General features: G+C 34.2%; 1 protein-coding gene across 1 annotated transcript in view; it reads left to right on the top strand.

The window, feature by feature from the left end:
• LOC149797528 (uncharacterized) overlaps positions 1-25,295 on the top strand; it is a 152,917-nt gene that overhangs the window by 101,064 nt on the left and 26,558 nt on the right. Inside the window, exons 29-37 of the mRNA XM_089960771.1 lie at positions 2,928-2,991; positions 7,041-7,121; positions 7,948-8,049; positions 11,847-11,948; positions 12,912-12,977; positions 13,363-13,392; positions 18,239-18,304; positions 18,749-18,814; positions 23,486-23,536. Coding sequence (XP_089816897.1) covers positions 2,928-2,991; positions 7,041-7,121; positions 7,948-8,049; positions 11,847-11,948; positions 12,912-12,977; positions 13,363-13,392; positions 18,239-18,304; positions 18,749-18,814; positions 23,486-23,536 — 628 coding nt within the window. The remainder of the gene's footprint in view (positions 1-2,927; positions 2,992-7,040; positions 7,122-7,947; positions 8,050-11,846; positions 11,949-12,911; positions 12,978-13,362; positions 13,393-18,238; positions 18,305-18,748; positions 18,815-23,485; positions 23,537-25,295) is intronic.

Genomic DNA, 25,295 nt, shown 5'->3' with positions numbered 1-25,295 from the left:
TCAGTTGAATTTTCAATATGCACTGGTACTATTTCGTTGGTTTATTGAATATGTTTATATTAGTCTTTTGTTTTCTATCATTCCCGTTACCTGGCACAATGATGTATTGGGATAATTCTAACTAGTTATGAATATAATATAATATCTTGTCTGACATTACGTATTTTTCAAACTCAGGAACGCTATATTTACGCTCTTTCAATTTCAGATAATATCATAGCTGTTCGTAATGTATATGAAGAATGTATTGTCACATGACTATAAATAATGACGAGATAATTAGCTATAAACGGATTGCTAATTCGATCAGCACACACACACGCACACACACACACACACACTCTCTCTCTCTCTTCATAAATGCACAAGTTACAAAATTCGAATCACAATATAATTGTATTGTTCTTAATATTTATGGTAGGATGTAGCTATAATTAACATATCAAGAGTTGGAAAAGAGAATCAAAGAAAGTACAGATTATTCTCACAATTAAGAGGCAAATGTTGACCCACGAATTGAGAAAATGTAACGAAAAAGATCATCGTTTGCAGAAAGAGTGAAAGTGAAGGTTGTAATTGCTAAATTGTATATTGAAGGGCTAACCGCTTCCTTTTGTTAATATTATGGTAAGATAAGTTTTTCGTCCTTTAATGGGGAAACATACATGTAACGTTTTATTTATACGCTAATACCTATTTTACTGCTTGCTTTATCATCTACGTATAGAGAGCATCACACGCATGCTATTCCCATGTTAGTTTCAGTTTGCTAGTTTCAGTTTGATCTGTTTCCTTAAACATCACAATGTTTTGCATTGTTGTTTGATTGCAAGCGAGTCGCCTATGAGACAAGTCAAAATAAGACCACACTTTCAGGTTAGAAGAATGACTCAGTAATTAAAGATCACTGTAAGTACGTTTTGTTCTTAATCTTAAATGCTGATTATACTTGCTACATTGTCAGTGTGTCTTAATATAAATGACCACACCGGGTCGCCGCCCCAATTAGTTAGAGTACGTGTCAATAGATACTCTGGATTTTTAGACACCGTGCAATAAATCTCTCAGGCTTTCAGGATTTACTGATATTTAAACGTGATATCCTATACTGCGAAACAAGTATTGACAAGACCAAGTGACGAGGGCGTCCATTCGATTTTACGTTGCTTCTGTCTGTATCTGATCAAATCACTAGAATGACATCAACGGTGGTCATTTGTTACGTTTCAAGACACTAACTGGAATTCCATTTCCCATTTTCATATAGTTACCAGGTTAACTAAAAATATCCCCGAGAGAAGTTACGTATACATAATGTATCAAACTGTATTTGAATTTCTGCTACAGTTACAGTTTCATTCAGTCACAATGTGATCGTTAACTCCTATATGGTGACATACAACACCAACCTACTTGGATATCTCGTCCCATGTTTTGAAAACGTGATATGATTTAATCACCACGCCGTGTTGGGACTGACTGTAGATTACGACTAGCTCTTCCAGTTAGCTTCATTGAAAAAGTATAAGTAGAAAGTCGTTAAATAAACTAATGTTTTTCTTTCCTTTAATATTGTTTGTTTAAAACGCGATTTATTTTCTTAACTTGGTTTCGTTTCCTTTGCGCACAGTGGGCCACATGTTGCAAATGTTGTGTTTTGAGTCAGTGACTGCACAAATAAGAATAAACATGGAATAACTTATATTATGACAAGGAGTCGATATATTCAAGAAAGCCAGATCGCGAAAGAGATATTCATCGCGAATTCGTTTATTATATTCAATCCTTTTACAACTGTTGTAAAGCAACTTAAAGTCATAGCTAAAACTCAACGATGATTAAAGTGATAAAACAACAGTATCAGCAAAAAACAACAGCAATAACCCAGTATATTTAACCTAATTTCACTGGATACTGTATAGGTATATTAAGATTAGCGCAATTCATGTGACAACATGCAAGCAGAGACATTTGCAAATTAAGTCACAAATTGTGAATCCGTTTATATTCCACAAAATGAAATTTTGAATTTCTTTTGTTAAGCGGGTAAATTTTATCACGAATCATTCTATCCATACCTGTTTACTAACTCGCAATGTTCTTTCTCCAGAGGAATAGAGAGGTTAACACGCTATGTAAATAGGTTGCCGACTCCTGCACTACTAAATGCATACTGTAAGTTGATCATTATAAATGTTTCTTTGGAAACCAAATTTGTTCAAGAATGACATGGACACTTTTATTCAATACGATACTATATAGAATCTTACATTGTGATTTTCTATGTAACTTATGCTGATCTAATAAGATACAATTCTGTGTATTTACAAGGTAAAAATGGTCCTTAGAAACACAAAATTAGTTCTCTGTAAAAGCCGGAAATTGTGATATACTTGATTAATTAAGGAATGGCAATATATGTAAAACCTCTTAATGAAAATTCAGTCTTGAGTAGATTGGCACGTGAAATCAGCAGTTACTGTCAATTTGGACGAGACAAAGCACCGTGAACTGTTCTTCCAAAATATTGCATGTAAATTTAGATCATTTAAAATGTCCAAATATTACTTACTGTTTCTATTTTTGCCATTAATAGACTTTGGAGTAAAGTGTTTACTTTCATGTAATGTTGGCTTTGATTATTACATTTAGAATCAAAAATACATAGCAGGATCATACGGCATTTATTCATAATATAACTAATACTAATAGTATTATCTTTACTACCACTACATCATTATTATTATTATTATTATTATTATTATTATTATTATTATTATTATTATAACTATTATTATTATTATTATTATTATTATTATTATTATTATTATTATTATTAAAAGTAGTAATAGCAGCAGTAGTCGTACTAGTATTAACAGTAGTAGTAAAAATATCTTCGACAACATTGATCTCATTGTTGCTGTAAGAGAGATTCACTTCCTGGATTACGTCACGTGACTGTTCTAGTACTCGCAATCTTACGAGCAGAGGGTAAGGTTCTTATTTTCAAATGTTCATTGTGTTTAATGATATTTTGAAGTTCACTTTCATATGATGTCATGCGACTATATTGGTAGCTTACCTGCCTAAATAGTGTACCTATTTGGTACAATGAAAAAAAAAAGTTCAAAAGGAATCACTTTCTGGTGTCATTACAAATTTTATCCGTTCAAATAGTGTACTTTAATTCCTACGGATAGATTAAGCACTATAACAGAAACCTGAAATCAATTTAACTATTTCAGAGACTGGTTTGGTTTTTGGAAGTCTATTAAGAAACATTGGGCCTGTAAATTAAGTTTCTTGATGGGTCTTTCTCGCAAAGTCTTTCTTTTGCAAGATATGGAAACTTTCGAGGGGGGGGGGGGAGGGGCAGCGAGATGGAGGGGGAGGGCTGGGCATAATAAGTGTGCCGTAGCCACCCCTAACCCTCATTCGGTTATGTCAGAGTGGTCTCTTCATCAATACAACACACAGCTCCCTTTTTAACCTATAAAAATAAGCACACGTATATACTCAAACTCGCTCAAACTTGTCCGAATTGCATGCTAGAGATATTGACTGGTGCTTGTTCTTTCATAAATTAGTTACAAGCTATTTGGCATGGGCACCCGCCACCAGTACTTGTTCTCCCCAGGGGTTTCGCCTCTAAACACGTTTTGGACTACATCAATAAAACGTAATACCTGACAATTACATGTTTGCCTCCACCCACTACCCCCACCCTCGAAAAAAATGTATATGGGCGCGTTTGATAATTTGCAATCTGTAAGGTTTCATGTTTAGACAGGTGTTTATCCAGTAAAGTAGATGATTGAAAACCCATTGTATTGGGACTGAAGGACTGACTCTGTTCTTGTAATTAATAGATAATGAGCCAGTTAATAGATAATAAGTCAGGTTTTTAGTTTGAACTTTATTTATTTACAGGAAACATTACGGAAAGTACATTAAAATCAGCACAATAGACTTAGGGGATTGAGCCACTAATATAAGCTTATTTCATGCTCTCTCTTCATCAAAACTCATTTTTAACTTAGATAATTTAGTTAATGTGAACAATGAACGTAGAGAATTGAAAACAGTGATTATATTTAATGATTTTTATCGAATCGTACATACAATATTATAATAATATGAAACGTTACGTAATAAACATATAAGCAGAAACATATTGCTGTATACTCGAAGAAAATAAAAAAATAAATATTAGTGCTGGAGGAGTGAGGTAGTAAATATTCTTTTAACTTTAGCAAAGCTGATAACTATATGGGATATCGAACTATCTTGAGATAGTGCCTGAACAAATATCCTCGTTGACTTTGGAATCACTTTAGACGTTTCCCCGTTGCGATTACAAGAAGTTAATCATTAAAAACGAGGTTATATTTCTTTGATAAAATTGCACCTCCGCTGTTCGGTTACTGATAGCAAGTTATTTTGTTCAGAATAGGAGGAAATGATTTAACTTTATTAATACATATTTGCTCAATGACAATGCTTTCTGGAAATATAGTCTTGTCATGGCTTTTTTTAAAGTCATGTCCTGTTTGTAAACTCTGCGATATTCTTACAGGTTTATTATAATAGACTGGGTCTATTTTGCTAGATATTTATTGAAGTGAGATTTTGAGGAGTATAAGGACTGGTTGCTTTTGACTTACTAAGCTTAATACATACGACTGTGTTAAATACAGAAGCTACAAGCTTAAGCTCATTTTTAGCTCTCTTCTCATGGACAGTAATCTTTATTTGATCGTGTGGCTAATTAGTTCAAAGCTAATGGGATAATAAACTAAAATTCTACATATATTGTAGTCTAATCATTTATAGTAGACACTTGTTAGGGTATACTTAAAATACAACATAAGACAATGTTAATGAAGCGGCGAGGATGAACTGGCGATATCTTAGCTGCTAGTATGTATCCCAAAATGATGCTAGAATTTCCAATTGGAGAATTTTCCATTCTGCAAAAGTGAATTCTGAGCTAAACCGATCCTAGCGAATAGCGGCTGGAGATTAATTCCATCACGAAGTTGTCTATTATTGATCTACTAAACACGTGGGAAAAACCAAGGGCAGCTGGTATCCAGTAGTCATTTCATTTCATAATGCATTAAAATAAACATGCTACCATAATGTGTTGTTGAAAGCCTTTCTCATTTTGTCTTCGTCACAATTATAGATTGTATTGCCCTTCAAATCGCTATATCTTCTTCAGGTTGCATTGAAATCTTCTAGAATGAAGAAATAATATGTTTATGCATTCTGGTCAGAGACATTATGTTTTTTAGGTTCTGTTTTTCGCAATGTTTAAGAATTTTTTTTAAACAAGTGTTCACCTTACTTAGCACACTATATTTTTATGAACTTCTTTAACGAATGTTGTATCAGTGGAGTAATCGTTTAAACAATATTGTGACAGTTCACTAACTTCGCGTCTCATGGGAAAAGTTTAGCAGAAGAAGAAAAGGAAACAAAAGACTTTAAGAACGGTATTTTTCTTGGTATCTTCCATCCTGAAAACACATCAATAACAAATAAAATGAGAAGGAAGTAATATACTGCTAACACCAACGTATCAATGTATACATGTACTAACTTATATTACTAATCCAGTACATTGCAGTGTAGACGGTAACTACATAATTGTGGTGTGTGAATAAAAGCAATACATATACACATGAGAGTCAAAGATAAGGTAAGTTACGAGCTAATATTAAACGAAAACCACGTCAGTCATAATTGTAAGGCGCAATGTATTCTATTGATTACAGTGTTCTTTTGATTACAGTGATATAGAATACGAGACTTTTAAAAATTACGCTGGGTAGTACGAATGCCGGCAAAGCCTTGCACAATCTACAGCTTGTCGACAAATAGGTCAAGGTGTCTGCATGCATTTATATGCTTCATATGAACAATCAGCGAGGTTAGGGGCCATCCATTTAGTACGTACGCATGGAGGGGGAGGAGGTAACCCAAATGCATAGGCTTGCATATGGGGGAGGAGGGCTACTGATAATCTGCTTACTCATATGACACAGGGTGTGGGTGAAACCTCGATAATAATTTGTCTAATACGTAACCTGTTCGACTGGGTTCAGTCAGCGTTTGAATATTAGCGGCTACTAGACAAACTGTTTAAAGTTACGCAGCTTATTTCTTTGATGCAGCCATACATTCAGCGTCGGTGGACGATCTGTTTGTTAAACACGTTAGTATTATGAAGCCTTTATGGTTTCTGCATGGATTACATATAGGCCGTTTTATAGAATTGGGGGGTGGGGGTGGCAAGCCTACGTACGCAGGTGTGTGTGTGTGTGCGTGTAAAAAAGTACGTATGTATATTGTTGGGGGGAGGAGTCAAGCTATGCCAGATTTTTGCGTAAGTACTAAATAAATGCCCCCTTAACATAACATTCACTTATGATTGGAGCTGTATTTATTTTGAACTGCTTTCTCTAGGTAGATATATATCCTAGATTGGGAGGCCGGGGGGGGGGGGGGTTGGGAAGCGTGCTTTTGTAATATTCATAATGGTTGAGTCGGTCATCTCTTATAGGGGAGAAGGAATTACGAGAAAAATGTGGATCATGTGTTATTTGTATTGCACAATTAACACATTTGATAATAACCTTCCAATAAAGATACTAATTTGTGTGTATGTGTATGTGTATGTGTGTGTGTGTGAGAGAGAGAAAGAGAGTTATGTTCTGGCACATTTTCACATTATCTCTGGATACATTGATACAGTTCTGTAATAGTGTTTCTTGGCATGGACCTTGTAATACAAAGACGGAATCAAGCAAAACGTTTCAACGTATACCATGGTTCAGAAATACGTCAAGCATTCTACTCTAATTACATCTCACTGCGAACAAATGCAGGTCTGAATCATCTCGCTGTTGATATAATACTTGATCATTTGGAAATGGATGAACATTAATTAAACAATAATTTGCCTTTGAATTCATCATTCAAATTCACACCAGAGTATACTCATATACTTGTTTATAATATTCCTTTTCTCACAGCATGGACACATCTAAATCTTCTGGGTCCAATGAGCACCAGAATGCTGGTCATAGTTCAAGTCAGAACGATGTGCAGCAGGGGTGAGACGCTAATTTTGTCTGTATTATTAACAACGATCGATCGATGACTATTTATCTATATATCTGTTTGATTTATACATGTTGCTAGTACATACATAAACTCTGGTATCATCCGGAAAATACATACCCATCAGATTATGTATATATCGATTTATCTTGTGCGTGTGTATGTATGTTTGCACGTTTACGTTTGTGTGGAGATATCTTCGCATACCGCTGGAAAAATTGCTTGAAATTTTTTTAGTTTTAAAATTCGACATCGGCGACAATGCACAAAGGAAGAAAGTGCATTTTTTAAAATTCTCTGTAACATTTCCATGCCTCTCCCTATTCAAGTTCAGACGTAAATAATTACAATTTGATCCCCTTACAACACATAAATTCATTTTCAAATTGCTTTTTACATATAAATAATTTTTGCATGCAATCATGTTAATATTATTAATGCACTCACAGACACGGTACAAGAGGTGGTGTTGCTGCCTTAATATTCTTTCTTCTGCATGCATAACAGTCTCAATCTACTAAACATTAAAACACACAAATTGTTTTCATAATTTCAGGATGTATTTTACCCGTACTCTATTTTAAAGTTGCTTTTGGTTTTATTTTAGCTTTTAGCTTCGAAAACTCGACTTGCCAAGATTTTTTCCGAAATCATGAACTCATGTGTTTAATTATTCTGAACAGGTGTGAATACACCGTAAATATGCAAACTCGTAGATTTTTTAATGTCGGTCATGATTACATTCCTGCCAAGCAAGCGATAAAGCTATCCCTAACTTAAATGAAATTCGTAAATTGTTTAATGTATTTAATTTTGTAGGGATGAAATTCAGACTAACTCGACATCAAAGGGACACAACGTTCAGCAGCAAACAAATCCTCAACCAGACCATTCTCAGGGGCAAACCCTGTCTGATACAACGCAAGTATTAGCATGTTGTATTGATTCACAAACGGCATGAATCATTGGCTCATCCACTAATTTCAAGCCACGCAAATCTTTCCCCGTTTAGCAAGTGTCTCCAATAGTCCACCCACATATTCAATCAACTGCTAACTGTTTCAGTCATTCAATATCTGGCCTTGTCTATGTAATTCTATAGGAAACCGGATCTTTTATTAAAAGTAAATGATATTATTTTCATAACGTGTTTTTGAAGATTTTGACACGCTAAAGGTTTTGAATATTTAATGTAGTCTATTTGTGTTCTAAGGCATAAAATCTGTTAACAGGCAGTATTGTTTGCTCATAAAATAAATGCACAAAACTTTAACCATTTATATGGCAAGAAAGAATGCATTAAAATAGCACGAACTGCACATGACAAAACATGTAAATACATGCGTTCAATATACTGTGATTTTTTAGATTCGATCAAAGAAAAGTGGTGTTGTTTCCTATCTCGTACAGAAAGTTATTTTGTATATGTCCTCGAAACTTTAATCCATACTAAGGCACCACATATTTCATAATCATAGCAAACACGCATACAAATCAAAGAGAGATGATCCTTAAACGAATTCCAGAATATAAAACAGTGCAAAAGGTGAGCCACATTGTCTGTTCACAAATGGTACTGATTGCAATGAGTTCACAGATGGTAGTGTTTGCAGTGACTAGCAGTATTCCTATACGCATTGATCCAGATCGTCGACTAGCGTTAACTTCTGGAACTTTAATATCTTTTAAAGTCGGAAGTATGAAGAGAATGTTGCATAGCAAAACAATGTATAGATACATTTATCGCCAATTAATTTTATCGACACACTCAATTTCGAGAAATTCAGACTCTCTGTACCAATTCGAAAGAATATATATATATATATATATATATATATATATATATATATATATATATATATATATATATATATATATATATTATTTAATACGTATCCTCATATTCTCATCTTCAGCTCCTGCAATAAAACCCTTATAAGAAATGTCTTTTTGAGCAAAGTAACAAAACCAGAGGAAGAAAATAAATAAGACTTTGAAATTAAATTTAAACAATAATAGGTTTTGGTGTAGATATGATTTAACTGTCAGACAGTATTTGATTAAAATCTTGTAGACGATACGTTCTGCAGTCCTAAAATAAATATACACGTACTAACAGGGATTGTGCGAGTGTTAATTTAGTGGTTGGTATATTTTATTGATATTGTGTCTGTGACCTTTGACTGTGATTGAGGGAAACACTTCAGCTATCTAACGTTTTACTTTATTATTTTAAAAATGAAATGTTTACTTCATTTTGAGTTCAAGGCCTACATTTATTTAGGAACTCAGAATGTTTTGGAAGCGAACGGTTTACCATTTGGTGGAATTTTTTCTTTAAAATGATCCACATGCTGCGCATTCTATTGTGTCTTAGGACAATTACAATTAGTATATTTAGGATGAGTTTAACAAATATTCTTTCCTATTATTACGTTCAATCTGTGGAATCATTTACTATTTGGTTCAAAAGGTAGTTGAGAGGAATCATTTGTTAAAATAATCACTGGAATTTCAATTTAATTTCAAAATGCCCAGTGTCTTTTCCAGTTTGAAGCAAATTTGGTCAATTTGTCAACGAGGATTCAATTTAGCATTGTCAAGGATGACGTTTTAAAGAAATTATTTTTGTTGCTTCAAAGCTGCATATTCGAAAGCTTGTAATCATTTATTCAAGATCGTTTTTACGATTTTTTGCTTTTAGCATATCTCCTAAACAATGTCCTCGTTATCAAGCAAATCATTGTTCCACACGATACATGTTTTATAATTCACAGGAGAACCGTTTTCGAAAATCTAGTTTCATCTAGACGTTTTGTCCATAATCTCCTTTTGCTACTAAAGCAGACACGGTCAAACTACGATTTGTTGACAAGACGATGATGATGTAGAAATTCATGGTGAACTGGATACGTTTATCCTATACGTACATTCCTTGTACGTAGTAATGGCGGAAGTCACTTAAAAAACGAACTGACTCTGAACAATGGAGCGGCTGTGTGTCCCACCACGTTGTACTCGACCATGAACAATAAATTTAGTCTTTTTCGTTTAGCTCGACAGAGAAAATTCTTCTCACATTGATCGTTCTTATTAAAGGCCTTCATAGGAGCTATGCCACTGTATCCACCCAATATAAAAAAGCAAGGACTAATAGTTACGGAAATTATTCTACCGGACGGCAAAAATGCATTTTAAGATAATGAGCGATTTTATGGTACTCAATCAGTACACTTTTACGAGTTTTCTCACTGATCGCTGCTGATAACCGCAATCGTTTCCACCAAATGCTGAACAGTATAATGATATCCCTCAAGAATTCTCATGTTATAGGTGGTCATGTGAGGATTGGTTGGTAATATTTCTAATAATTATCCTTCAGTCAGAAAGTATAAATGCATGTTATTTACAAATCTATCACTGAATTTGGAGAACGTCAACAACTAGATACAATTTTCCATTTTCACAGCATATCATAAAATAAAAATAAAAAATATATTACTAGCAAACAATGCAAAATAAATATATATTAGACTTCCCTTGATAAGAAAAAATTCGTGCAACAAAGCTTTCTTGTTACTATTAATACAATATACACGTGACAAAAATGTTACATAATATGAAATTTTAGGAATTACACAAAGTAAACATGAAACAATACAATGCAAGTTTTAAAGCTTCTGGAAAATACGCATGTATATTTTTCAATTCCGTTCTGGGTCTATGGAAAGAAAATCGAACGTATAAAAGGTGTGCATTTTCTAGAGCTACCAAATCCCAGATGAGTATTATCTCTGCGATTATGCTGTGAAAGTGGTATCAACATTTCAAGTTTGATGGAAAGGTATATTTGAAAACAAACAATATCAAATTAATTTTCCTTATTTCTCAAGGTGATCATCATGTATGGATGTTCATTATATATCTATGTAGCTACTTATGTTCGATTATTTGTAATTGTATGTTATTTCTCACATTTAATTACTAATGGTTTCTTTTCTTGCCGTAGTTTTTTACTATTGCTTGAACTCTTCGTAATATACAGAGGAAATGATGATATCAATCAATCAAGCATCAATCAATCAATCAATTAATCATAGGCAAGTAATGTACTAAATTTGGTCTTTTGCTACATGTCGGTTTCCATCAAGAGATAGGTTGGTACAGACTGAGAGAGCAAGGTTTTAAAATAACCCCGACTAGAGCGTGATAACAATAGCTATTCTTATATTGACTTTTAAAAAAATCTGGATTTGCACACCTTTTGATGACTAATGTTTCTTGGATTTTGATCTCCACGGCAACCTATGTTGAGCCATAAAGTACTTCATAATTTATCAACCAGCCATACAACAATTGTACCTATTAGCATATTTATCCAAATGTATCAAGCTGGTGTTTGTAGTATGGCAATGTTTAGTTTACTGGAGTCAAATATACACTGAATTAAATGTTACAAGACTTATAAATGCTACCAAATTTTGTTGGGAATTACTCATTGATGTAGAGGTCAGTAATGTAGTAAATTGCGTTTCTTTTGTACTCTCGGTGACTCTAGACGACGAAACGTAGACTTCTTTTAATTGTCTGATTTACACCAACGCGCACCCCCCCATCAGAGTTCATGTATACGTGATGCAATGGCTACGTTGTCAACGAAGAAGATATCCTTTACAAGAATGAAATTCAAAATTTGTGTAATGTATTTAATTTTGTAGGGATGAAAGGGAGAAGAAAGCGACATCGAAGGGAAACATCAGTCAGGAGCAAAAAAGTCCCCAGCCAGATCTGTGTCAGGAGCAAGACTTGTCGGCGAAAATGCACGTATTAGCATGTTGCATTGAGTCACAAACAGCCTGATTCAATGGCGCATGGACTGTTTCTAACCTACAAATAGATTTAAATCCGTTGTCGTTCAGCAAGTTACTTGCCGGTCCAATCATGTACCCACTTAAATACCCACTGTTTAAGTCATTGTCTCTCACCATGTCCATATAAATCTATATAAAATCCGATCCTTTATTAAACATAAATGATATTGGTTTGCATAACAGGTGTTTGAAGAATTTAAAACACTTAAGGTTTGGATATTTACCTCAGCTGTATAGCTTACTTGTGTTCTTAACTAGGTAGTCTGTCACAAGACAGTATTTTTTCTTCTTAAAATAAATGCAACAATATAAAAAATATCATATTTCCTGATAGGAAAACATTCAAACGGCACGTGTTGTTCATGATACAATATTTAAACACGAAATGAGTATAGTATAACCCATTTGTTTAGAATCGACCAAACAGTTGTGACATCATTTCTTTGCTTGTAAATAACATTGTTAATTTATGTATTTTTATTCATTCTAAATGATTTATATAAGCTCACGGTATGTTTCACAGGCATCGCAAACTGGCATAAAAATCTTCGACTACTTTTCAGTGCTTGATTCCTCCTTCACCTACATCCGTTGATGGATTTTTTTCATGAAACATACTCACAAATGCACCAAAGATAACAGCACCGCCACACCATGTTTAATGATTAAAGTATTAAGTTTTGACAATAGTTTAGATACAAACGGTTGGAAAAACCACCACTTCGTTTTGTTTTTATGTTTAAAGGCCATATTCAGGTGCCTTTATGCCTGTAACATCAATAAAAAGAACATGTTTCTCCAATAATATTATTGTTTCACCAACCCTTCATTTTCTTTAAAACTATTATATGTCTTCTGCAAGATAAAAAATATCGTTCACACTAACATCTGATCTTGACTATTTAATTTTAGTATCGCAATGACAGACGATCAAGAAAGGAAGATGAAATTGATAACAGAACTTGACACTATGCGAAGGTGAGCCAATTTATCCGGTCTTCATGGGTTTTATTTTCCCAACGACTGACACTATTTTCCTTTTAATTCAGGCATATCATCGACATATGATGATCTCCTCAATTTAAATTATTTAATTATCGTCAATATGCATATAATAATGATTTTGTAAGACATATTGTTAAGTTAGATCGATCGCAGATTTGTATATATATATATATATATATATATATATATATATATATATATATATATATATATATATATATATATGTATGTATGTACGTATATGTGTGTGTGTGTGTATGTGTGTGTGTGTATAATGGATTAATAGATAAATATATCAACATTTTTGGTTATATCCTGATCTGTATATAAGCTTTATAAGAAGAATTCTTCATTTCAGGAGAATAGCGAAATTAGAAGAAGAAAACAAGCAAGTATTTTAAACCTATATTTGTCAAAAATTGAATAGATGGTCAGTTAAATATACAATCCATCAGTGGCTGCACACGTATGAACAGTACTGCCAAGTATCCCATTTTCCCCGTATTTATTCCATATTTTCGACCTGAATACGGATGCACGTTAAAGCCTTTGCGTTTTTCTGTTTAGAATGGGTACCCGATTCCTTTCATAGAATAATTGTTGGCATTTATATAAGTATATATAGTTCAAAAACATCACTGGTTCATTCGCAATCGAGGCTATCATTGCCAGTTTTTGACAACTATAGTGGATTGCACAAACCATGTGCCACCATCCCTTTATCTCGTCTTCATCATGTCTAAAAGGAAAGATGAACATCTAGAATTTTCACCAGCAAAGAAACGAAAACAGAACAGGAAGGACAATTATGCCGTCATGTTTAAATACGCAAAACCATCTAGGTGAAAACTTTGCATTTTGCAAATTATGTAATTGTAATTTCGCTACTGGACATGCAGGTGCCCATGACATAAAACTGCATGAAAACGCTAATACATATCAGTTTGCTGCTTCATAGTCAACGGCACAGCCTGAACTTACAACGTATATAACTACCAAGGAGAACCTTGATGTAATTCCATCATAAGTTCTTTTTGCTATATTTCTTTTGGAAGAAACCCATCTCTTTCAGTTGCTATTGATGATAGCGATTTATTCGCGCCGTGTTTCCAGGTAGTAAAACGCAAACGATCATTCGTGTGCTAGAACGAAAATAGTGAATATCGTTAATGAGCAGGCAACGTACAACCATAACGAGACTTTGACAAAACTGAAAGGTATGTATTTTTAGACCTCTAAGTTCTTATTTTAACAGTCAAATATGAAAAGTTTATTTTTGATTGCCATAAAGTTTGCAGGTTTTTTTTTCTCTTGTACTGAAGTTTTTAAAACAAAATTATATTTTCATTGTATGAAAGTCATGTTGTGTTGTTGTATTGTTTTGATAAACTGTTCAAGGGAACCCAAAACCTTGTGTACAATCTTTGTTTCTCTCTGAGAAGGTCAGTGATACGTTGTATAATAATGTTACCTTGCATTAAGATGCACATATTGTATTAATACAATACGGCAAGCTGATTTTGTGGTGAGCTTGTATAATTCCGTTTTTCTTCTTTTGTTTAATAGGGAATATTACCTTGTAAGATAAAATAAGCCATAGTAGATAAAACTAAGATGAATAAGTTTACAAATAATTGTGAACCTTTTGCTTTGCATTATATAATGACAATTGTAAGTAGGTATATTTCAGCCCAATTACATATTTCATTTGTTTCTCATGTTTCCATTCTCTGTATGGAGTATTCAGCGTTGGTACTGATAGAGGACTGATTCAAACAGACATATTTATCCTCTTGCTATAAGATTTTAAGATACTACAAAAGAAAAGAATACGACTGAATAAATTTCAGTATCAAGCGTGAACACGGGTACATCAACTGGAGGAAATATTTGCAATGTGATAAGCAATGAACTGTTGCATTTGGACATACCATGGACAAATGACATTCGATTTGTTTTAGATAATGCATCAGCAATGATAGGGGAAATGAAAGGGGTCATTTTTATTATCAGGCAGAAACAGTCGGATATTATTGCCATAGGATGTCCATGCCATCGTATCAACATGGCTGCATTAAAAACAGCTGATGCTTTACTCATAAGCATGGTTGAACTGCTAGTTGATGTTTTCTATTACACGGACAAAAGTGCCTAGAGGGTGGAACAATTCAAGGAGTTACAAGATCTGTATGAGGTCGAAGTACATACAATTTTAAAACGTTTGTAACATATAGCTGTCACTTGACCCATGCATCAGCAAGTTACTGGAACAATGGGAACCTCTAACAGCTTTATCCAATGCAGAGGCAAATGTCCATCTCCGAATAAGGCAGAAATCTAAGCCAAGTACTTATAACACCACCTATGTGCCTTTCGTAGGAAAGAAACCACAAACAAATCTTTCAGCAAAAGATGACTCACTTCAAAAATGTTTATTTAGTAGCCCAATGAAACTCTATAAGGTACCTACAGTTGCTGTAGAAGGTGGTTCAAATGAAATTGTATAATATACATTAAGCTGCTGTATAAAGTGGTTCAAATGAAATTGTATAACATACCTTAAGTTGCTGTAGGAGGTGGTTCCAATGGAAAAGTCACACGTGCTGTATCTTATGACACCAAGTCACCATCAGCACAAAAGTTCACTATCAAACCTCAAACTAACAATCATGACCAGAAAATATGTGGCACACATACATCATTAAAGAAGATGAGGCCTCAACCATTGGTAAACAAGAGCTTGTCAATGTATGAACGATTGATCAACAAGGAGACAGTTGCATATGCACTTTTCCTTAAGTCAGTAATTCGTTTCATTGAGGTCAATAGTGTATAATTACAGGGCAGTTTTCCACACATTCATATAATACAAGATCGTCTGATGAATTATTTCAAAGATCTTATGTCTGCATATTTATTTAACCCACATATGACACCAATACCCTTTTTCAATCAGGAATGAATGTGACATCCTGAAAAAATCTTTTTTTTGGGACAGAGTATTCTGAGACTTTGGCGTCCTTAAGTACCAAGAATCGAGAGACGTTTTTCAATGCTGTGAAGAAATATTTCTTAAATGCTTGCACCTATATACAGAATAATTCCTCTTAAGGCATGAGGCTCTGTAGCAGCCAGAGCGACAGAGTTGCAAATATTAGCGCAAGGTTAGATGTCTCCTTTGCTGATATCAAGTTCCATATTGCTGATCCACAAAGACGGCGAATCCGCTTCTGAATCTCAGGACAAACTGATAGCACAGTTTACCTAGTGACAGATTAGTTCCATGGCTAGCACAATACACCCCTCTAAAATCGCTCAGAATTCCGATCATAAATAAAATATAGTACCCTGGAATCAATATTGATTGAAAAGACAAGGCGTGAAAAAGGTTTCTGTAAACAGTTTGTGTCGGATGACTTGCGCAGAAGGTGCAAGAGCACAAGACATGCATCTTTGATATTAAATAAGTAACCACAGTTATTGTCCATCTTTACTAATGGTTGTGGATGTTTAAAATAGTAACACATGCATTAAAGTTTGAAAAATCAGTATTTTGTCTTAAGCAGTCATTATGTTGTCTTCTGTGGTTGGCAGGTGTTATAGAAGTGACAGATTATTCTGTTCGATATCATTCTATTGACATGTAAATAAAGGTAACAAACATCAAATGCTATCTGTTATGTACTATTAAAATATGACTAGCTTTGGGCTTTCCTATAGTTGCGGTTGATATACTGTATTTCAGTTCGTTGAACCATATTGTTGAAAAGTACTGACATCAATACGTTTAGCTTTTTTAATGCGAATATTATTCGCAAAATGTTTGTTCTGCATAAAAAACCATATGCACACACCTATTGCTGTGCATTATGGAAACACTCTGTTTCAAAATTAAAAGTGTTTGTTTCGAATATTTAAATCGACTATTTTGAATTTCGCCTTCAGTTGCTACGATGAAAACTTTATCAAGATGTCTTTATTATTTCAGGAGATTAAAAACCTTGGAGGAAGAAAAGAAGTTAGCTTTTTGAACTATATTCGGACTAGGAATGGTCAAAGTGTAGTTGTGGCTTAAATTCAAATATTATCTGGTTGTAATTCCATGTACTGTGACAAATATAACCCATTAATCAATATAACGTTTTTAGCAATGAGATGTACATACACATACGTATGGAGCAGTTCGATAGGGCCAGTTTATTGTCTTCGGTCATTGTCTACATATTTAAATATTAGTAACTACACTCTGCATATGTTAATACTAATTACATAATGTTAAGCTATGGATGACTTCTGCCAGTTTAGTTTTATCATTGTTCAAAGGAACCGATGTGGTGATGTTGGGATTGAAATACAGACTAAAATATAGTTCTGGAAGTATAGTCCTGGAAATATCAAGTTTAATTTTGTGCAAAAAGGCATAAAAATATCATGATTGCGCCCAACACAGTCTCGATGACTACATATAGACATCATCATTGATCTAAGATCCATGTTTTGTAAAGTTAACAATTTTAACTTCATTATGAAAGAAAGTTTATTTTTAGAAATATGTTCTTTAACAATAGCTGATGATATCTCAAACCATATTTTCATTAGAAAGTGACAAAGTGAGGTAACCTTTACACCTTTGTACGGTTGAATTATATTGTCTTGACTCATTAAGAAAAATGCTGTTTCATGCTAGGATACATTTGTATTCTCGCTTTAACTTGTTTGTACCCCATAAAACTATCAGTGCAGATCAGCAGTCTGTACAATATACCTTCCATGTTTTGAATAATAGAAATGGAAAAGGCAGGTTCATTATTTCTATTTTACAATTAATTTGTGTTGTATTTGGCAGTCAAAGTGTTAGTAGATGTCAATGATTTAGATATAACGTCCATCTAAGCGTTCATTTAAAACACAGATTTTCGATAAGATTTTGTTCATTTGAATTAAAACTTAGCTGGAACCTAAAACCTCTCTTCAAACAAAAATATAATACAACAGACAGAATTAAAGGTAAGGGATAATGAAAACTGTATAATTTTTATTAAAGCTCACAAACTAAATGTATGCCTAATGTATTAAAGATACACTGGGTACTGCGTAAAAACAAAAAAGACTATCGCGGTATAGTCTTCGTTAGTGTGCAAAAGTTTGTATCATACATATCGTGTTTATTAATATCTACTTAAATATGTACACAATATCTTTATGATAGCAATTTATTATCAATTATATTCCAGAAAACTTCAAGATGAACTTAGTGGCAAAGAAGTAACAATAATAAAACTCCGCGAGAAAACAGACAGGTAACCTTAACTAACATTTGCTTTTACATATATATGTATATATTAAATTATATTTTCAATCAGATTTAGTTCATGTGAATTAAAATGTAGGTGGAACCCATAACCTCGGTGCAAAGAAAAATCTAATAGATCAGACAGAGTTAAAGGTATGGGATAATGAAAACTATATCACTTTTATGAACTCTCATAAACATAATGTATGCCTACTGTATTAAAGACACTGGGTACTGCGTAAAATTGCTTGTTAGTGGAAACGTATCAATGAGGACATACGCTATTAACGTAAATGTCATAGCCGGTCACTGAAACTAAAAACAAAATAGACTGTCTCGGTATAGTGATCGTTAGTGTGCAAACGTTTCATGTTAGATATGTCTATTCATATCCGCTTACATATGTACACAATACCTTTAAAATATTAATTTAGAATCTATTACATTCCAGAAAACTTCAAGATGAGCTTAGTGATAAAGAAGTAAGGCTAGTACAACTCCGCGAGAAAACAGACAGGTAACTTTATCTTACATTTGTTTATATATATATATATATATATATATATATATATATATATATATATATATATATATATATGTAGAGAGAGAGAGAGAGAGAGAGACAGAGACAGAGAGAGACAGAGAGAGACAGAGAGAGATTAAATGTATTTGTGTGCATGTGTGTGTGATTTAGAGACTGAACGTAGCTTTAACTATGTTTCAGTCATATCGCTATAATGTCTGCAGTTTGGCAGCAGTGATCTCTAGCACTGGAGCATCATGCCGCAGACATGTAACATCATCCCTCACCCAGTCACATTATTCTGACACCAGGTCGACCAGTTCTCACACTAACCTCTTAATGATGAACGCCAAGCGAGGCAGCTGCTAGTACCATTGTTATAAATATTTGGTATGACTCGGCCGGGATTCGAACGCACGACCTCTTGCATCTGAGACGGACGCTCTAACCACTTTTGCCACAGAAGCGGTCTGGGTAGTAAATCTTTTCTCTGTGAATTCGGAAGCTACTAGAGCAGAATATTAACGTGCATTTAATACATTCAGCAAACAATGCGCGATAACCCACTACCATTCCGGGGAACAAAATATCCAGTATAAGCAGGCAATGAAGTTAATACTTTTCATGAGAATATCTTAGTAATAAATGATACAAATATGGCGAAATGTGTTTAGTTATATCGAAATTTATTACGTATGGTGTAATAGGGCTTGAAATCAGAAACATCTTGATAGTTTGATGTACCAACATAAATATTGCAAGAATACATGCAATACAAATCTGATAACTCATTTTAAATAATCATTATGTATATTCTTTCAGTTGGTTCTTGACATGTATTTAAACAAATGAAAACAAAAATAACAACAACAAAAAACCAACAAACAAACAACAAGCATTTCAGTTTGGCAAACCAGTCTATCGTCGTTTGAGTCCAGATAAGTGCGATCTGTGCGATTATTCTGTGAAATTTATATTGCAATGGAGGTTTGATCGAAATACGTCGTTTAATCTATATTTAAGATGTAGTGATGAGTAACGGGCAATTTGCGGAAAGTTTGAGGTACCCCTAACTGTGGTATACAGATGTAATGTGGTACTAGATGTACTTCGATGTCTTGCAAATCCTCACCAAGAAGTTGCACATTTATCCATTTTAGTTTGTTCTATGTTCTTGGCTAATAAAATCTGTCTGTCATCAGTCATATTAAAATCTGGAAGTTGCGACTTTTCACGTAACGTCTCTCATAACAACTAGCGCATGAACTGCCTTTGCGAATTTCGTTGTACGTAATAAAAGAGGGCACTATACATAATCAAACTAGGACTGTATTATGCAAGTATATATGAATATTTTACTTTTATATCAATACGGAGACATTGCAAACAATACTGCTTAAAACACGTAATTTCTTTCTCTCTATCAAAAGCAAAACTACACTTGTACCTACCGTATTGACTGTATCTAACACAATGACATACTAAATTGTTTTTCTTTCTTTTCTTGCAACAAGGTACACAACAGCCAGTTAGTTGCTTTAAAACTTGCATTTGAGTTCTGAATATAAAGTAATCTATATTGGGTGCAGGAGTGAATGCAACCGAACTCTAGTCTGTGTAGCATTATATCGCTCTTTTTCATAGGTACGCGTAAACACACATAAATACACATATACAATCATACTTACATACGTGAACCAGATGCAGTGAACTTGGAGCAGATGTTATGCCAGCTGAAGTCTACAAAGCCGGAGTCTCGAACATGGCACATAAACGTTACTGATCTCTTCCAATCAATGTGAATTTGAGTTACTACACCCCAGGAATGTATTGCATCCATTATGCCTTAATACAAGCGGAAATACAACAGATAATCCTTAGACAATCATCGGGGAATCTACTTGCTGTCAATACCAGGGAAAATCTGTGCTAAATTTATTCCAAATCAGCTTGGGAATCACATATATCAAGGGCTTAAGCAAGGGAAGCAGTGTGGCTTCATGAAAGGACGAAGGACCACAAAGTGGTATTTGCAGTTCGTCAGTTCCTCTTGAAATGAAAGGAACAGAACTCCAACCTATATACGACATTCATCGTCCAGAATAAAGCCATTGACATAGTCAGCAGTGGAGGCCTTTGCATGATCAATGACAATTTTGTGTGCCTCGAGAAGTACCTCGCAATTATTTGGCGATTCCATGATGGTATGCTTATTGGTATTGTGGATGTCGATGAGTCAGCTGAACCATGTCCAGTCACCAATTAAGTTAGTCAAGACTGTGTGTCGGTCCCATCCCTCCTCAGTATTATGTATGCCTTCCATTACACTGGGGTCTACATCTGTTACTGAACTGAGGCAAGCTATTCAATATGATGAGATTACAGGTGAAGACAAAGTTACACTAAGTGACTGTTCATGATCGTTTAATTGATGACTGTTCCCCGAATGATAAATCTGAGTCTGACTTTCATTACAGTATGCACCATTTCGATTCAGCTTGTGACAGTTAAGGTCGCGCACTCAGTATCAAGAAGACGAAGTTGATACATCATTCTGCACCAAGAAAGCTTTAAGCAAATGTTATCATCACAGTAAATGGTCCAACCCTCGTGCAAGTGGACAAATTCACAAATATCTGTCATGTGCAGTTCACATCGATGCTGAAACCAACGCCGGACATACTTAATCAAGTGTGACATTTGGCAGACTACGTGCAAATACAGGGTAGAGTTGAGGTATCAGTCTACAAAGAAAACCTAAGATCTACGAAGCCATTGTGTTGCCGACCCTGTTATATGATTTCGGGATCTGGATGGTGTGCAGACGCCATGATAAAAAGCTAAACAACGGATGCTGCCTGAGGAATGGATGAGGATAAGAGGGTAGAACTGGGTCCCAGACACTGGAGTGCTCACATGAGAAGCCATTCCAAACGTAAACACTCTGCTGACGAAATCACAGTTGAAATGGCTAGGTTATGTCATCGTGATGTCAGAAGAGCAGCTAGGAGAGAATATATTCTACGGTGAGTTGAATGAGGGTTACATATATCAGGGTGGCCAAAAGAAACGGTTCCCTCAAGGGATCATTGAAACTCTTCAGCATTGCTAACATTGTCCCCAGACTTGATACAACACCCTCCCTCTTTGTTTCACCTCAGCCATTCCCGCACATGAACTAATTTAAACGCACACAATAATGAAAATGTAAACAATCGCTCGATATTGTCAACTTAATAACCAGAAAAGTAACTCCTTATCTATTTTCCTCGCATCTTTTCTTTTTTTAGCATTCACACATGGTTGTAGATGATAACACCCATGATTCTCATATAGTGAACAAAAAATGAGATTCTAGCTTAGACACAAACGCTAGAAGAACGCACAAATGGTAGGCGCTGAGAAGATAAACGTGAATTGATCTGTTTTGTTGTGGGGAAGTGAGGAGTACATACATTGTATAGGGTCTGGATGGTATCAACTGTGTTACATTAAAATTACATGGACAGGTTTCAACATTTTGTTCCAGAGTCATTTAAGTTTTCGGAGAATCAAGAGCTGAAAACCTTAGTTTTAAAAAGTATATAAAGCACGTCTGCCACCACACAAACTAATCATCGTAGCTTGTCCACACATCTGGTTTACCAATTGGTCTGTTTCACCATTATCGTGCCGGATAGTGACAACCCATATAATGCAGATTGCATTTAGCTAATGCTGGTGAACTTAAAACTTTGTATTGCTGTTCTAGCTAAGATATCTTAATAAATTTCAAGTGTAAGAATGAACCATATATAAGATGTTATGAAAATATGATCTTTCTTTAATTTGTTATTGGCAATTTTCTGATTATTCGAAGAAGGGTAGCTTTGACACGTACAATTACAAATATGTGACAATAGAAGAAACGTAGCGAAACTTTTTCTCAAATAATTCAAATGGTAGTTATGGGTAAGAACAAAACAATATGAATATGAATACAATAAAAGTGTATGTTTTGAATAAATATATGCGCTGTCTGATTCCATGACACATTTTGAACTATGCTGGCATGTGTTCTACACAAGTCACTTCCAAGGGTGGTAATGTTTCATAGAATGTCAAAATTTGTTAATTCTATTTATTTTCTCGTGGTACATTGAACGATAGCAATTTTATTAAATAATGATATGAGTAGCATATAATAAAGTACTTAATTTAGGAACAAAATTAACACTTTAGGCATATACTTCACACTATTTTGTTATAACTTTGCTAGAGTTAATTGTCTCAAAACTTGAAATTTATCCTAATAATGCTGCAAATGGTATGAACTATGTATATTTGAGGTGTTAACAATGGATACGTGTTTACAAATCAACCCTCATTTAATAGAAGAAAGATTGAAGGACATGAAATCACAAAATGTATTCAGAACATTCATCTATTAACGGTTTATCAAAGATTTTCTTAAAACTCGCCTAACAAAAGTATGATGAAACTTTTCTTCTTGTGTGCTCGCAATTTTCACAAAGGGTATAATTTAAGATTGCGAAAGAGGGCAATGCTGGAACAATAATATTACCCAATTACTTATCGTTGGTACACCACCATATGGTGTACATTCAAATATTTTGGGTTTTTAAAAACAAATATATTTACAAAATTATATGCCATTAATTTTAGGAGGCCCGAACGTCCAAGAAGTGCCTATCCTATACATCAGCGTGCCATGGGGTAAGTTTCCTTTACATTTGCTTTGCCAAAAAGTAATGTCGTAAGATTACAAGCATTTAATTGCTGGATCAAACTGAGTTTTGTTAGAACATTTTTGCTTAAGAGTAGCAACGAACCACTCTGACAAGAAACCATATGCTGAGCTCTACATATATCAATTATAAATTAGTGTATAATCCATTAGAAGAATGCACATAATAGGGTTTTTGGTACACACACACACACACACACACACACACACATATATATATATATATATATATATATATATATATATATATATAATATAATATATCGAACGATGGACTTGTGTACCACACTGATATCTCCTATCCGTACACTTTCGAGTGTCATTCACAGAATAACATAGGGGATGGCTACACTAAGACATTGCCTTTACTGAAGGATTAATGGTGGTACCTAACAGAAAAAAAAATGAAATTCTCAAAATTTGTATTAATTGAATAAATCGAACACTCTTGGGGTAAACTTGACTTTGTTTAGGCATGACCATCCAATATCTCAATTCACCTATATAATATATGATACAAATTATTCATCAGTATAACAGATCAACAAGTCTGTAGAAAGACTTCATATGTCTTCGATAGTCAGAGATTTAATAAGCAAATAAAAAGCATATTAATGGCGTACGTACTAAAGATATTTATAAAATGGATTGCAAAACACGAATATACACTTTCAGGAAGCAGTACTTTCCTTTCATGGCTGATAACATGAATATACACTCTCAGGAAGCAGTACTTTCCTTTCATGGCTGATAACAATAAAGTACTTGTCCATACCAAAAAGCAAGTCATACTATTGTACTTGTCTTTAGCAATCTGTTCCTATTTTATATGAACCCTAAACCATGCAAATGGAGTGTCGATGGTTGAAGGAGCCGTGTTCATCATGATTATTCGAGCAGTAGTTTGGGACTCGTTTCTGTATGGTCCAAACTAGTATCAATTGAAACGATACAGAATTAACATAATGTGTTTGTTCAAAACTAAACAAAAACAAAACTTGTATTTGCATCAAAAATATTAGAAATAGGGATATGGAAGTCAAAATATTGCTATTTTGTCTGGGTTGCGACAGATTTAATTTTTTTATGTCAACACCTCAGTCTTACAAGTCCATATTATTTTTATGCTTTAGAAACAATTGTTAGGCATATAATGACATGTGTTAACATTTTAAAAGTAGATAAGTTTGAGAACGAAATCACAAACTTATATTCGTCTTTTCACAAACTACTGTCATTTCCACATAAGCGTTGGCACCTCTGTACAGAGTGTAGAGGAGTCTCGCTGTGGTGAAACACTCACTCGTGATGCATATGATTTCTTTAGTGTCAGCCGAAGCGATACAATTATTTAGCTGTTTCGCTATCTGAATATGTGGTTTACGTTGCAAAAGTAATTTTCTAATATCTACTGAATTTAATTAGTCGAATTGACTTAAACGTTGCGATACGAGAGGAAACTTCTGTAAAGTATGCAGTATTTATAGATTTTCAGAAGGAACATTTTGCGGTAAAAATATCGGTTTCCTGGAAACGATCGTGCCTCGTTTTTCCGAATGACGTACATTCCAAACGCAGACCGATACATTCTGACCATTCCATAAGATCAATGTATAACACATCATCACAGATACACAATCGTCCGTCTTCGTAGGCCTATTATCATATGATTCCTTTGATAAAACGATGTTTTCTCATGTATTGACTCAAAAGAGCAATATTTGTTTG

Source organism: Sinohyriopsis cumingii, chromosome 6, assembly GCF_028554795.1.
Source record: "Sinohyriopsis cumingii isolate HCF-2022 chromosome 6, ASM2855479v2, whole genome shotgun sequence".
Taxonomy (NCBI): Eukaryota; Metazoa; Mollusca; class Bivalvia; order Unionida; family Unionidae; genus Sinohyriopsis; species Sinohyriopsis cumingii.
The sequence above is the reverse complement of the archived record's forward strand: the minus strand, read 5'-3'. Positions and strand labels throughout refer to the sequence as shown.